A 14,976-nucleotide genomic window follows, 5' to 3' on the forward strand; every position below is an offset into this window, starting at 1 on the left:
TATGAGAATTTAATCCGATTCCATTTTTGTTCAAAGATTTGTAATGTGTCATTTATGAGGGCTATTTCTTTCTCAATCTGGATTTTTAGTTTAAGACTATGGACAAAACAATTAAAATTTGGTACTTGTTTTTTGTACTTCATGTTTAAGATAAAATATTTCATCAATATAACCATACAATTCACAATATTATTACAGTCTATTGATTTCAATGAGTTAATTCCGAAACTTACATTTCTTCCCGTCCTTCTTGTTTCCGTCATAACTTGTTATCGCATGACCCTTTGATGTGCTTGTCATAACAGATGAGGCATCCTATAAAATCTCTCGACACGGCCCTATAAATGTTAACTGATGGTTTTCAACCGTCATGGTATAAACCAGAGCGATGCGGGTTGCTAACCAAGATATAGGTAACACTTTTTGGAAATATTACGCACAAAGTTTTCACCTAGTTATTACGTAAGTACATACGACATCCCATTAAAGTGACCTTTGCCATGGTCGGCGGAAAAATAGTTACAATCATAGTCAATCATTTGATGGGCTTATGACATATTACATTAATGCCCGATGTATTTCTTTCTCAAAATATATTTGATAAAATTAATGACAACTTCAACAACATATGGTGTCTAATACACCTCGTGAAACGACATTTGCGTTTAGTGTCTCAAACTTTTAATGTGAAATGTATTTGAATTTAAGTCAATAAAAAAAAAATGGTTTTATAGACAATATTCAAAACAAGTTTCAGTAATTCTGCAACGGAGTCTATTGTTGTGAACGTACGAGACGAAGTACATTTCAAGAAGTTGTAATTTAAAGCGCGGACGTTTGACAGAATTAAACGTTTGTTCATACCGCATTAGCCAACACGTTCCTGTAAATTATTTCTGAAAAATTAAGTGGCACAAAGTATATACCCGAAATGGGGGAAAACGATCACTGTTGATGTTGTTATGTTAATAAATATCAGACCAGATTCAATTGCCTTTGTTAATAGGCTAACAGCCAATAGTTCTACAATCAACTATTGTATTCATGTGTAGGTTTTGTTAGTTCAATACATTTATATATATCGACAATCGTGTAGCAGTTCCTAACGTATGTCAATAAAAAGGTTGTGTAAGACATTTGTATGTTAGTAACTGAAGTCTTACTTACATGTACATTAAACAGCAAATGTGTTGGGTATTTAAGCTGAGTACAACCATTATTCTCTAACAAAATTAACATCAACACAAATACTAGGTATATGGCTTGTTAATTTCTAGCAGAATGTATATGAAAGTTAGATTTTATTTGGGACAGCATATGGGTTTCTGCATAATTATTGTTGGTTTGGTTGTTTGGAATTAAAGAATACTAAAGTCACATTTTGCCATAACTCACTGTTTTAAGGCAACAACATCAAATGTATGTATCTCTAGCGACACGACAACAATTCTGTATTTATTCAATCAACTATTTTATTAACGTGTAGGGTTAGTCAGTTCAATACATTTAATATATTCACAACCGTTTAGCCGTTCCTAACGTTAAATGCACATAAGGTAGATGTATTAGTAATATATTAGTAGGTTAGTTACTAATCAGTTACTTTCTGTAAAGACACATTCACAAATAGTGTTCGGTCTTTGAGCTACTTTGGTATACTCATAATGTTGGAATCCACATACAACTGCATGCACAGTCACATTGACGCATTTTGATTAAAGCTCCATTGGCGCAAGTCCCTTAAGACTTAAATTAATTTGCAGAAATCATTTTAAGTGGACATCTCGCCGACTAGAATACACAAAACGCAATTACATGAGATGTTGCTTGAAAGATATGATAATTATTAATCGCGAAATACCTATAGAGTTATAATATCAATAGCTCATAAAGTACCTGAAGAAAATATAGAACACATTTACCAAATTGTATGCATTTTCTACATATGTATCAGTTTTCGTTGTAATAAATCGGATTTTTTCATGGGGAGTCAGACCTTTAAATCTTGTTTTAAAAGTTTTGATGAAATAGAGCTTAAAACAATAGTAGTCTGATATTAAAATTGAGCACTAAATTTGTGTTCAGCCACAGCAAAAACGTTAATACACAGTATGATGACCAATCAATAAAAAAGATACCTATATATTCGAAGTAAAACACAAGGCATAATTATGTTCTTGTTGTTTGTGTGAAAATGCAGATAGAACAAATAATAAAACTATAATACAGGTTTGTTGATATGAACTTAGTCAGGATGGTCAATTAAAACTGCTTAACTACATAGTGTTTTGCGACAACCTATACTTCGTAAGCATAATTCTTCCTCTTATCATTTCTGTCAAAAATTGTGTTAAACATACAATTATGTCTGTTTTGCCTATAAATCAGTTTATATAAAGCCACCTATTTTCAGGCTAGCATATCATTTCGCTTGATAACAGTGTGGTCTGAGCCTCTTCGCGTCGTTCATGTTTACGTAACTGCTATTACTATGTATTTCAACATGAGGCTACACAGGACATGTCTTTTTCTGTCTATGAAAATCGTCCTGGCTATTGTGACCAGAGAGCCATCGTGTCTGACTTGTTCCAGATATGACTTTGAAGAGCGCCTTCTTGAGAGGGTCCTCCGCAATTAACTGGTCATCGAAACAATGCTGAAGGAAGTACACGAGACTAATGTCAAGGTGGAATCGGCGTTGAAATTGATACATGCAGATAAAAGTATACTAGAGGATACTCTTAACAGTTTGGAAAAATCGAGAACAGATATGAACGCAGATTTACAAAAGGCAATCACAACCGCGATGACAAACATATACATGCTGTATCCGAGATGACACAAAATACGTCAATTACCGGGTTGCAGTTGAAGAAGGAAACCGAAATCTTAAAAGGTTTGTTTTAATATACTAGCATCAAAACAAATGCTATTTTCATACACTTAATACACTTATGTTGATTTTGTATTTTAATGAGTAGCCTCTTTATGATTTTTTTCGCGCTTAAAATGGACAAAATGGCCTTCGATGTTATAAAAGTGTGCGTTTTGTTAAATTTGGCAAAACAAGGAACTATACCATGTGGCGGATACAGTATTTGACATTTCATGACAAACAATAGAAATTGTAATCTTCGTATTTAAGATGCTATAATGCAAACTGCATTTTAAAGAAAGATATAAAGCACTCACAATATCTGTTTCAGTATTTGAGAATACTTTTATCGTGGATCATGTGCTTTCAATCATCTGTCGACAATTTTAAGCTTATACTTAATTTATTTCACAACGGTAAAGACAATCATGATCAATATGTTCAAAAATGATTAGTGAAATACACATTAGAACCGATTGAATTAATCATTAGGTATGTCTGTATATTGATGCTGAGAAATGATTTTCTTCATATTTTATGTCTTGTAAGACTTTGAAAACAACATGCATTCCACTGACGCTTGAATTCATCATAACATGGAAATAAAATGCTTACATTAGATTTGTATTTTTTACAAACATAAACTAAGCCGGCATTAGAATTGTGATAGTATAACGCTTCCTTCATGTTTAAAATCGATTTAAATCCATAGATTATACATTTAATACTTTCATTGTAACACGTTTAAAATACAAACTGTGATGATCACCATTTCAGTCGAATAAATCTAAGTTTCACATTTTTGACAATGCTTTGCAGAAGTGTCATCAGTCAAATTAAGTTGTGCAATCCGTAGGGAAACGCAGACTTAGCTTTTTTCATAATGCATTATTGTTATACAAATATATGTGTTCTTTTATGTTCAGGTCATACAGGTATAATTGATTTCTGAATACGTTTTTACTGTGAAAGTAAGAGGTTCATAATTCGAATCATAAATGTCGCATTTCTATGTTGGTTTCTTTCAGACCAGTTGACGATTCCATTTATCTATTTCCACGCATACACGCCAGCAGACTTCAGTCTCGATCAAGGTCAGGGCGTTGTCTATACCCATGCGAGGATCAATGAAGGTCAAGGCTATGACCCGAAAACCGGCATTTTCACCGTGTCAGTTCCTGGATTGTATCTATTCACAGTTCAATATTGTGTTTATGCATCAACAAATGCTTACTTCGCGATCGTCCATCAAGGAACTCGCATACAGCCATCTTTCACTCAATATGTTACCAGCAATTTCGCGACCTTTTCTATGCAGGTCTTCGTCAGGGCCGCCATGTCCAACCAGATCTGGGTGGAATCATATCACGCAAAAACCCAGTTATCTACCTGTTTCTTCGGTGTGGAAAATTCGTTTTCCGGTGCACTGATTCATATGTAAACTGGTGTTGTTAACCGAAAGTGTTATTGTAGATGGTGTCTCTTGATAACGCTTACTTTTTGCCATTTACATACATTATGTCGGTAGAATATCGTGAATTAGTGACACCGGATACGTGGTAGTTCGTGACACAAAATAGTATTTAATGCCCAGCGGATATTGTTTAATAATCTATTCGGAGAATTACTTTGGTTCTTGTGTACTTCCCGACTTATTTAACGTAATTCCTTTTTATAATATATTGACTGATTTATGATTGTATATATTTGTCTAAGCTTAATAAAATAGAACTATCTAAAATTGATAGATGAGCTTCAATTTTGTTTATTACCGCTACGGGGCCTTACGTATGTTTGTTCCGTCCGTCTTGACCATCTGTCATATTGAAATTAAAACTTATGTATAATTCATCCTTATTTAAAAAGGCACCGGAAGCCATGGGAATTATTAAGTTGTCCATGTTGTTCGTGTTTTGTAAATAAATTACGCAACAAAGGTAACTACAATTGACTTATTACATTGGTGCCTTTGCGTAAAACCTACACAAAAAATATATAGACCATATTATAACATATCCTAAAATAAATGTACAGCGAATTTACAAAGCGGACTATGAATTATTGCATGCACAAATATGCTAAACACTATTATATTTTCAGTAAGTAAGTATCAGTTGAAATCGACAGACCATTCACTTATTATATAGGCGTATTTCAGCGAATTAATAGCATTCCGTAAATGCCAGTATACGCTTACTGTCAGACTAGGTATACGTAATATAGACTTTAACTTTATAAATACGTTCGCAAATAGCCATATATGTAAATCAACAGATAGAAAACTTACAGATCTAATTTAAATTAAATACATGTACTAGAAATACATACATATTGTTTCTTATGTGTCTAGAAGGTTTGCAAATTTATACAAACGTTACACCATTGTTAAAAACTTTCTTCTTTAGTAAGCCATACGTAAATTTTGTTTGTTATTCGTAGCAAGCACGTTCGAAAATGATTACATACGTAGGAATACGTCGAGACATCGTTTATTTATCAACCTCTTCGCTTCCCGATGTGTTTTTAATCTGCTAAGGACGAAAATTAAGACTTACAACTTTTGGTGTAGATCGGTTGAGAGGAACGGTCTTAGAGTCTGGAATAAAGCTGTAATGTACTAAAATCGCACCAAGATACAGCAATTCAAAGTTTGTCTTTAAAATGTGTATCTTTTGTATTTAAAAACATTAAATATAAACCTTCATTTAAAAACAATCGATACAGACGTCGAAATATCCTATGTAAATATGTCGTGTTTATCTCTGCCCTGTTATTTAAATAGCGTTCAATGGAATGGTCCCGATGTTTATAGACTTCAGGTAATAGAGGTTATTGGCGTACTTACAAAAACAGTTTGTGTATAAGTCACGTGCAATCTTATACATGACTATCGTTCCATCAAGTACTCTATCTGAGAATAGTTGCAAGTATGAATTGCAAAATACGGGTTCTATAACATTGATTGCTCTTATGCATACGCTTCAGGTATTTATAATTAGAATAGAGCGTTTCAGTATTAAGGATAGCTTTTAATGCATGTACACTAAACATATTGCATACACTTGTGTAATGAACGCTGGAAATTCACTGAATGTTCGGATGATAACATTAAACATGAAAGTGCAATGAACACAATGGACACAATTTGACTGATGTATTGCTCGTTTTTCACTATTAAATGTCGATTCACACTATAATGTTACTGACAGATATCATTGTTAATTTGCATAGCATTTAGGATTAATGTCAGCCGCACCATGAACTGAAATGAATGTTCACTCCATTTAACTGGTAGTGCAATTGTTAACGACAACATGTAGCCACTTTTTGACGATACACTTTTTGAACGAAGGCCTAATGGCCCGAGAGCAAATCATGTACGTAAGTTTGAGATGTATTTTTCTTAGGAATATTTTGAAGGGTCCGTTAAAACGATGTTGTTTGAACTTTTTAAGTTCATATTTTATTTTTGACATCTTTAAAATGGCATCATCTGTGTTTTATTGCAGATGTATTTCAATAACAGGTTTTTGATAGCTATAAATATATCGTGCACTTTTAAAAAAGATATTTTTGTACCACGATATCGCATACAAAGTAAGTTATTGCAGCATGCATGTTTCACTTGTGAAGTCTATATAGAGTATTGTATACTTCCAACATAATCATATGAAATAAAGCTTGTAACACACGCGGATAGTCTGTGCGTTTCATTCAAAGACAATGATACGATTGATAATTTGAACTTGTTTTAAAAGCTGTCCATCATAAATGCGCTTTGTTTTTGTTTATCAGAGTAGTATACTTCAAAGATACTGCCTTGCAAGAAAATGTAAACTGTATGAACATGGCAACAGTATGTTCATGCATGGATAAGATATAGCCCATAGCACGTCAATAAATCCGTCTGGGAATAAGTTTCCCGGGAATCAATAGTCATTGTAGCGAACCTGTAAGAAAAAATAAAGTATAGTAGGCTGGGGACCATTAAGGGCCAATGAATGAGTAAGCTGTTAACCATGGGGCGGTGAATGAGTAAGCTATTAACCATGGGGGCAGTGAATGAGTAAGCTGATAACCACTGGGGGGGCAGTGAATGAGTAAGCTGTTAACCATGGGGGCAGTGAATGAGTAGGCTGTGAACCACTGGAGGGTAGTGAATGAGTAAGCTGTTAACCATGGGGGCAGTGAATGAGTAGGCTGTAAACCACTGGGGGCAGTGAATGAGTAGGCTGTAAACCATTGGGAGCAGTGAATGAGTAGGCTAAGAACAATTGGCGGGAAGTGAATGAGTATGCTGTAAGCCACTATGGGCAGTGAATGGGTCGGCTGTGAACTACTTGGGACAGTGAATGAGCAGGCTGATCACAACTGGCGGGCAGTGCATGAATAGGCTGTGAACCACTGGGGGCAGTGAATTATTAAGCTTATAAAAACTGGCGGGCAGTGCATGACTAGGCTGTGTACCACTGGGGGGACGAATCAGTTGGCTATGAACCACTTGGGGCAGTGAATGCGTGGACTGTTAACCACTGGACGCAGTAAATCAGTAGGCTATATACCACTGGGAAGCAGTGCATGAGTAGACTTTGAACCACTGGGGACAGTGAATGAGTTGGCTGTGAACCACTGGGGGCAGTGAATGAGTTGGCTGTAAACCACTGGATGCAGTGGATGAGAAGGTTGATAACAACTGTTGGGCTGTGCATGAGTAGAGTGTGAGCCACTGGGGGTGAATGAGAAGTCTTTGAACCAATTGGGGAAGTGAATAAGTATACTGTGATCAATTGGCGTAGTGAATTAGAAGGCTGTTAACCACAGGGAGGTAGTGAATAAGTAGGCTGTTGACCACTTGAGGGTAGTGAATGAGTAGGCTAACGGCCACTGGGGGGGTATGACTTAGTGTGCTGAAAACCACTGGAGGCAGTGAATGAGTAGGATATGGACCACTGGGGGCAGTGAATGAGTAGGCTTTGAACCACTGGGGAAAGTTAATAAATAGACTGTGAATCCACGGGGGGAGTGAATGAGTAGGCTGTGAACCGCTGGGCGGGCGGTGAATAAGAAGGCTGTGTACCACTTGGGGCAGTCAATGAGTAGGGTGTGAAGCACTGGGGAAGTGAATGAGTAAGCTGTAAACAACTTAGCGGGCAGTGAATTACTTAGTTGTGAATTACTTGGGGGCGGTCAATGAGAAGGCTATGAACCACTGGGGAGAGGGAGGTCAATTAATAGATTGTGAACAATGTTAATTTAAATCGTTTTCAACGTTTGATTGCGTTAAATTGATAATTTATTAATTTTAAAACCTGTACTAATTTAAACTTCTTCATGGCACCTTTAAGTGAAATTATTTTAAAACATGACACCATATACTTAACATTATAATTATAAGCTTGGAAAAAAACACCGCAAGTTGTGTATTATCTTCCTCGTCTTTAGGAAATGCAACTCGAGCCTGTGCTAAACATGTCCGACACCAAACCAGCAAAACCCGAATATGCACAACCATTTATACTAAAAAGACCCACAGGTGATAGTAAAACTGAAAAAAGAATTATTAATATGGACATATGTCCATAGAACATATTGCAAAATTGTTGTTTTCTTAAAAAAGGGTGGGTCGAAAGAAATGCACTGTAATACCCAGGTGTCAACTTTCACATGTTGGTCAATATGTTGATAAATAAAGTTTCATCAATATTGATTTTATTATTGTCGGCAAAAGTACAATGTGTTATAGTTTGTCATGAAGGGACATGTATTATCCACTCGTCCAATCTTGATCGTTACAAGAGGTATGTTGTTTATTTTAAAGGTCGCGGTGAACTAGTAGATATCGAGACAAGACGAGGCACTATCATGTCAGAATGAGCCACCAGGAGGTCCGGAATGGACAAGTATTCTTGAAGCGATATTAATATCTTGGCTTAAATCAACAATCAAGTAAAGATACCCTAAAATAGGAGTTGGGGGTGGTTCAAGAAATCAGAGACATTGGACATTGATATGATATCATACGATATATGTTTGCACGGGCAAAGAACTGCTGCTGATAAGAAACTCGTTGTGGTGAACATATCACATTTTCGAAGATATTGCAAAATAAAGATATGTTCTCAAAGTACCCGACAGATAGTGACCTCTAGATTACGTTGAATACATGACGTTGTACATGTAGACTTTTGATTTAAATCAAGGAATGATGAAACAAATTTTAGTCTCACAAGCGGCACAATCAGAGGTGAACAATAATATCATTTATAATCACGAATTGATACAAATTTAAAGCCTGTTTTGGTGGCGCGGTGGAAGCTTTTCATCATTAAATTTATAAACTCGAGACAAATAACTTACAATGACTACTCCCGATGGTTTCTCAATTATGAATTGTTCTCAATTTGGAAGAGTGTTTAAGCATTTTAAAATTTATGTCTTTATTAATCACAAAGAATGTCCTTTTCATTATACATGAGTAGTGTCTGTACACAACTTTAATACCAATTTATAATCATGGAAACGTGCGTAAATTTATATCTATATCTTGTTGTAATAGAACTTCATTTGTTTGTGACTATTTCTTTGGTAGATGTGAATTTCGACCAATCTTTGTACCGGTTCAAATCCGCTCTACTTTGCACTGACCGTTGTAAAGAGATGATCCCCGTTTCCATCAGTTTATGTTTATATTTGGTGTTTTGTTATTCAAGTACTGGGTAAGAGCAATAATTAATATCTTGATATAGTTTCTGAAGAAGAAACATTTTCTATATTAATATTACAAAAAATGTTGTGTTATGTGCGTATACATTAAAACGTATTCCTATATTCAATTATGTCATATTAATGTATTAGCAGCCGTTAACAGGCATTATACTGTAATAAGATCAACGTTTTGTTATGTTTATAAACATATATTTACGTGCGTTCTTACAGTACGTTTGCTTAAAAGCACTTAGGATGCATAGCTAGTATTCGATTTAAGCGCCATAATTAGCCATTCATGTTTGAATTGTCTTGCTGCATTTGACTAAAATGGTGAGGGAATGAGGTCCGGCGGTCACATAAATCGGTGTTGAATTCAGTGCTTCGTATTGATCTTTCGAAAGCGGCGATTCTAGTGTTAATCGTTTGAGATGTTTTTTTGCAAAGGTATTTGATAAAGACAATAATTTCTCTTCTAATAGAGCTTCTGAATTGTATTGTTTGATGTACGGCTTGGAGTAGGATCCCAATATATTGAACTAGTTAAGTACACATTTATTTAGAATTACTGAGTCCAATATAACTTACTTAAATGGAAAGTAATTGTATGAAATATTTGATAGCAGCATCCATGACACTGGCTCCTAAATGGCTCAATTTTCTCTAACAGTGCAATAACAAGATACATTTCTGAATAATTAACCCGCGCAATTTCTTAAACATGTTTATAGTTCTGTCTCAATCTAGAGTAGTAGCTTTGCCTGCATATTGTTAGATACACACTGTGCATTTATTTACAGCTTCTTAAGGTTCATGTAGAGGCTTCATTTTGAAAAATGTGGGACCCCAAGCATTGAACTCAAATTTGACTAAAGGAAGAGTGCCACATTGAAAATGTATACATATATGCTTTAAAGGATGTTTTTCCTTCAAACTGCTACCAATTTTGTACATCAACGTATCATACCATCCACAAAATCAATCAAAATACAAAGCGATTTTAACACTAAAATATACATTATTTTTAAAAATCTGAATCATGTTTATTCAACGTATTTCGGTGGAAAAGTATAACACTAGTGAATAATATCGACATTTACGTGGACAAGTTACGCTTAAATAGTAAAAAAGTTTACATATCTAGAAATATCATAACTCGAACACATGTCATTTCATCACCATGGGGGCAGCCATTTTTAAATTAATAAAATAGAAAGAAACATGCTAAAAACTCACTCATCGCCTAATTGACATTCCAAACGGTTGGCGATGACAAATGCATTTGATTGTAATCTTTCCGTTGATGTTTGCAAACTGCACGATCAGACCTCATAAACACTCAAAAAATAACTATGTGACAAGCATTTACCAATGTTTACAATTGTTGTCGAATCACACGTACTTATATTATTGCGCATAAAATAGTTCGCTTACAGACTGACAGAAAGATCGATACGCAACTCCGCTCAATTCATCACGGTATACTATTCTATTGATAATATATAATAAAACATCGCTTTAACAATCTAAAAGTAGAAATAATTATTTTAAACAAAGTTTTTAATAACGAAAGTGAAAACAACGGAAGTTGGATGGATATTCTGTGAGATGCACTTCGGCTCCAGAAAAACAATACAAATAAATTAAAAAAGACGTATGGGGGACAATTTTCAGCTGGAAAATATTTGAAATAGGGTAAGTGATGATATTTCTACATGGTCATTTCTGTTATTTAGGGCTTTTAGAACTTTGTTTAGGACATTTATCCAAAAAAGGCAGTTGAATAAGAACTCATTTGTTGTTTTATGACAATAATTTTCTGTGAAATGTTGCCAACTTGACCTTGTATATGTATATAGCTTTGTATTTATTCAACTTAAGGTAGTGCATATCCTTTCTAACTTTAGATTGAGATTTTGTAAATTAGTGTAAAAATGTATTGGTTTTAAACCAAAATATGAATAAAGCACACAAATATTGAATGTCAAAAATGTGTTTGTGTTATTTTATCCGTCTTTAGCTTTAAAATGATATATAGTTTGATCATATTGTACCACATTGAATGAAGAAAAACCAAAGCGAAGTTTTAATAAATTTTATCCCTCCCATGAACCATAATTTGAATGCATTTTTCGTGTGTGTACTTGTATTGCTTATTATTCACATAAAACAAATGTTACTATATTCATTTGCTTTAAAATTAACTTACGAGAACATGCAATTTATTTATGTCATAACTCGCCCTAAATATTATCATAAAATGTATTAAAGTCAATGGTATCGCTCCGTATTGTCACTGAAAGCAAATTGATGCATTTATTTATGACACACTTTGTTTATAACGCATTTCAATCGTGTCGATACTGACAATAAAAGTACATCCTTTATGAAGTTCAATCAAGAAAGAGGATTGAATTGTGTATATTTTTGCCATATAAGTTACACATGTTTGATCGCATCTGTCGAAGTGATTTAAGGTGCTTAGTTTTGGAGCATGAAAACAGAGTACGCTTGTATTTCGTATTCGCATTAAAGCGGGTATACACGATTTTTTATATGTGTTAAATTGTAATATATTGATAAAATATGTTACAATAACACAAAATAGGCAAGAGAAATTATACATTAAAACCGAATTTCATAAAATGCAGCAAAGACAAATAAGCGCCCCGAGCCGATTGTGACGTACATGTTTTCCTACAATAACCGAAGCATTCGTCTTGGTATTAGGATCGGAGTTAGTGTTCGTGTGTCGTATGAATAGATATCGTTGCAGGAATTCAAATAAACCGTTAAACTAAGTTTAATATCACATCGTACATGTATAGTATACATGCTGGCGAATTTGGCTGTACAGCCGTTTTCAATTTCAGAATTGAATATCTGGCTTATTTCACATTTTTCGACACATGTTCTTCTTAACTTTTATTTTAATTTATATTGAAATATATATATAATAAGTGTTTTACACATTTTATATAAATTCATAAATATTTGACAAAATCGTATATACCAGCTTTAAACGATTTCCATGACGTAAGTTTACATCCGGCATAGTACGAACGTAGATCGAAGTGTATATTATGGGCAAGATAGCATACCTATATTGATATCAATACTTATGCTACGACCATGGGTCAAATATTTAAAATACATATACTATTAGTGTATATTTTTAATTACCTTATGTATGGGATAATTGCAAAGACATACATTACCCATGTATTTACCTTAACAAAATAGCATGCATTCCTTTACATCAAACTGTATCATATATAAATTATACTGGAGTATTGTTTCATTGCCAATAAACTTGAACAGTTTCATAACCTTCAGTTACGTTGTTATGAGAATTGAAAACCGTATCGCGTAAACACCTAATCAGTTAAATGTTCAAGTTGATTTTATTTCCGTTACGCAGTCCCTGGCTGACATGCGTTGTTATTTATTTTAAATGTGGTGTAATGTATCGAGATATGTCCAGAGTCATTTAATAATGCATATTCAAATATAAAGCACATCTTATTTTTAAATAAATCATATCTGATTGTCTGGTATAAAGGCCTTTGATTGCTCCACCACAACTATCCCCGAAAGCTTAAGCAATTACAACGTTAAATATACACCCTCGGGTTTGAATGATATTGCAATTATTTGTCGTCCATACGCATAACATAAACATGCAAAAATGATAGTAGATTTCATATAATTAGTAAACATAAGTTTACATAAGTTTAATAATGGCACTATCCTGACATATATCCGGTTATTTATTCAGTCGTTAAGAAAGTATTGTCTGCATCGATCGTCATGCTTCCCTGTGAACAATATCAATTAATTGTTGAATGTGTTTGTCATAACGATAATACAGTTTCATTTTCCTATTTAACGCAGATACATTTCGTAAATAATATATGTGTTATTAGTCCATGTTATGGTATTATATTATTGTACTTTGAAAGGAATACAGGACTTGACACGGCAAATTGTTCCTCTGGGAAATTACTGGGATTTTATACCTCGATCAACATAATGATGTCCGAATAATTTACACAGGCGAATACCTATTTATTACCAATTATGGCCGTTCGGTTCCTTTTATTAACACGTTAACATTTCGAAGGAGCAGTCCTTTTTCACTTAAGAATCTACGAGATACAGGCAGTCCTGATGGATAATACTCAAAGATGGAAGTGAGTAACGCATAAACCAACGATGGGTCGCTTCATTGGCCACTTTTATTTGTGTTCACAGCCGATATGTTTCACATAACCTAAACAATTATTGCAACCAGCTTTAATACACTCTTTAATGATATTTCATTACATGAATGACCAGTAAAATAAGGCTGTGTTTTGAAATGCAGAATATTTGTATGCGCGAGTTCGATTCCCATTATTGGCGTAACACTTAATACTATAACTATTAAATACATCAATCTGTTCATACATGATGACAAACAGCCATTTCTTCGTGATATTTATGCGAAGAAACTTAAACTTTTTCAATATTGCAGATAGCAACTTGACATTTGGCATGCATGTGTATCTCTTGGAGCTGCACATTGTGTGTGGTGAAAGGTCAAGGTTAACACAACGCTTGCTTATGTTCATGAAATACAATTTTACAGCGCGGCGTCCAATATGGCCGCCACGTCAAGAAGGCGAGACAAATCTCAAAGTTCTTTTCAAATCTAACCGCAGACTGTCCACTTCTCACCACACACCTACATTTTGTCTATAGGTTAATTTGCAAAAAATCACCTTATAACTTTGATTGGTCCTTTAGTGTCCGTTTCTTCATGTGCTTATTATTGATTTGTTGCATTGCACCCTGGGAATGGATAAACTAAATTGTTCAAGTTTTTACATGCTTATCGAATGCTCCAAAATTTAATTACTTTGTGATGGTATAAAGTTTAACTGTTATGTTTGCCGGTGCAATACTTTGTGTAACCTATGCAAATAAGGCTTTTCGGTGACATCTAGGCTCCATGACTATATGAGGTAATACTAATCTCATGTCTATATGTTGATCCTTTCGTTAATTGAACTCTTTGTTTGATCAATGCAACTTTGTGTGTTTGATGTAAACATTTCATGATTAAGTACCTTGTTAAACATCCAGAATCTGGATTTTTCTATTTAACTATACTATCACTTTGTTTATTTATGTTTACTTGGTATCGAACAACTTTCCAATATTTTAAACTAGTTTTTACATGCACGAAATGAACCCTCAAATAGTGTGAACACTTATTATTTTGATATAAGATCTTAATATTGATGTAAATAAACCTTTAACATTTTCTAACGTATCATTAATTATAACAGTTATTTTATTTATAAATTGCTCAAACATATTATTAAAATATCTCCTTATTAATTTCAATCATT

General features: G+C 34.1%; 1 protein-coding gene across 1 annotated transcript; it reads left to right on the forward strand.

The window, feature by feature from the left end:
• Positions 1-2,446: 2,446 nt before the first annotated feature.
• On the forward strand, positions 2,447-4,518 carry LOC127864004 (collagen alpha-1(X) chain-like). The gene is made up of 2 exons (XM_052403677.1): positions 2,447-2,896; positions 3,904-4,518. Exons 1-2 carry the CDS (start codon positions 2,836-2,838, stop codon positions 4,314-4,316), a joined length of 474 nt encoding a protein of 157 aa, XP_052259637.1. The 5' UTR covers positions 2,447-2,835; the 3' UTR covers positions 4,317-4,518.
• The last annotated feature ends 10,458 nt before the right edge of the window (positions 4,519-14,976 follow it).

The sequence above is a fragment of the Dreissena polymorpha genome, unplaced genomic scaffold (assembly GCF_020536995.1).
Source record: "Dreissena polymorpha isolate Duluth1 unplaced genomic scaffold, UMN_Dpol_1.0 chrUn078, whole genome shotgun sequence".
Taxonomy (NCBI): Eukaryota; Metazoa; Mollusca; class Bivalvia; order Myida; family Dreissenidae; genus Dreissena; species Dreissena polymorpha.

What these genes read in the sequence shown, in the direction of transcription:
- LOC127864004 (XM_052403677.1), top strand. Translation starts at nt 2,836, where the DNA reads ATGACACAAAATACGTCAATTACCGGGTTGCAGTTGAAGAAGGAAACC. An exon ending in GGAAACCGAAATCTTAAAAG is followed by an intron (nt 2,897 to 3,903) that starts GTTTGTTTTAAT and finishes GGTTTCTTTCAG; the next exon opens with ACCAGTTGACGATTCCATTT.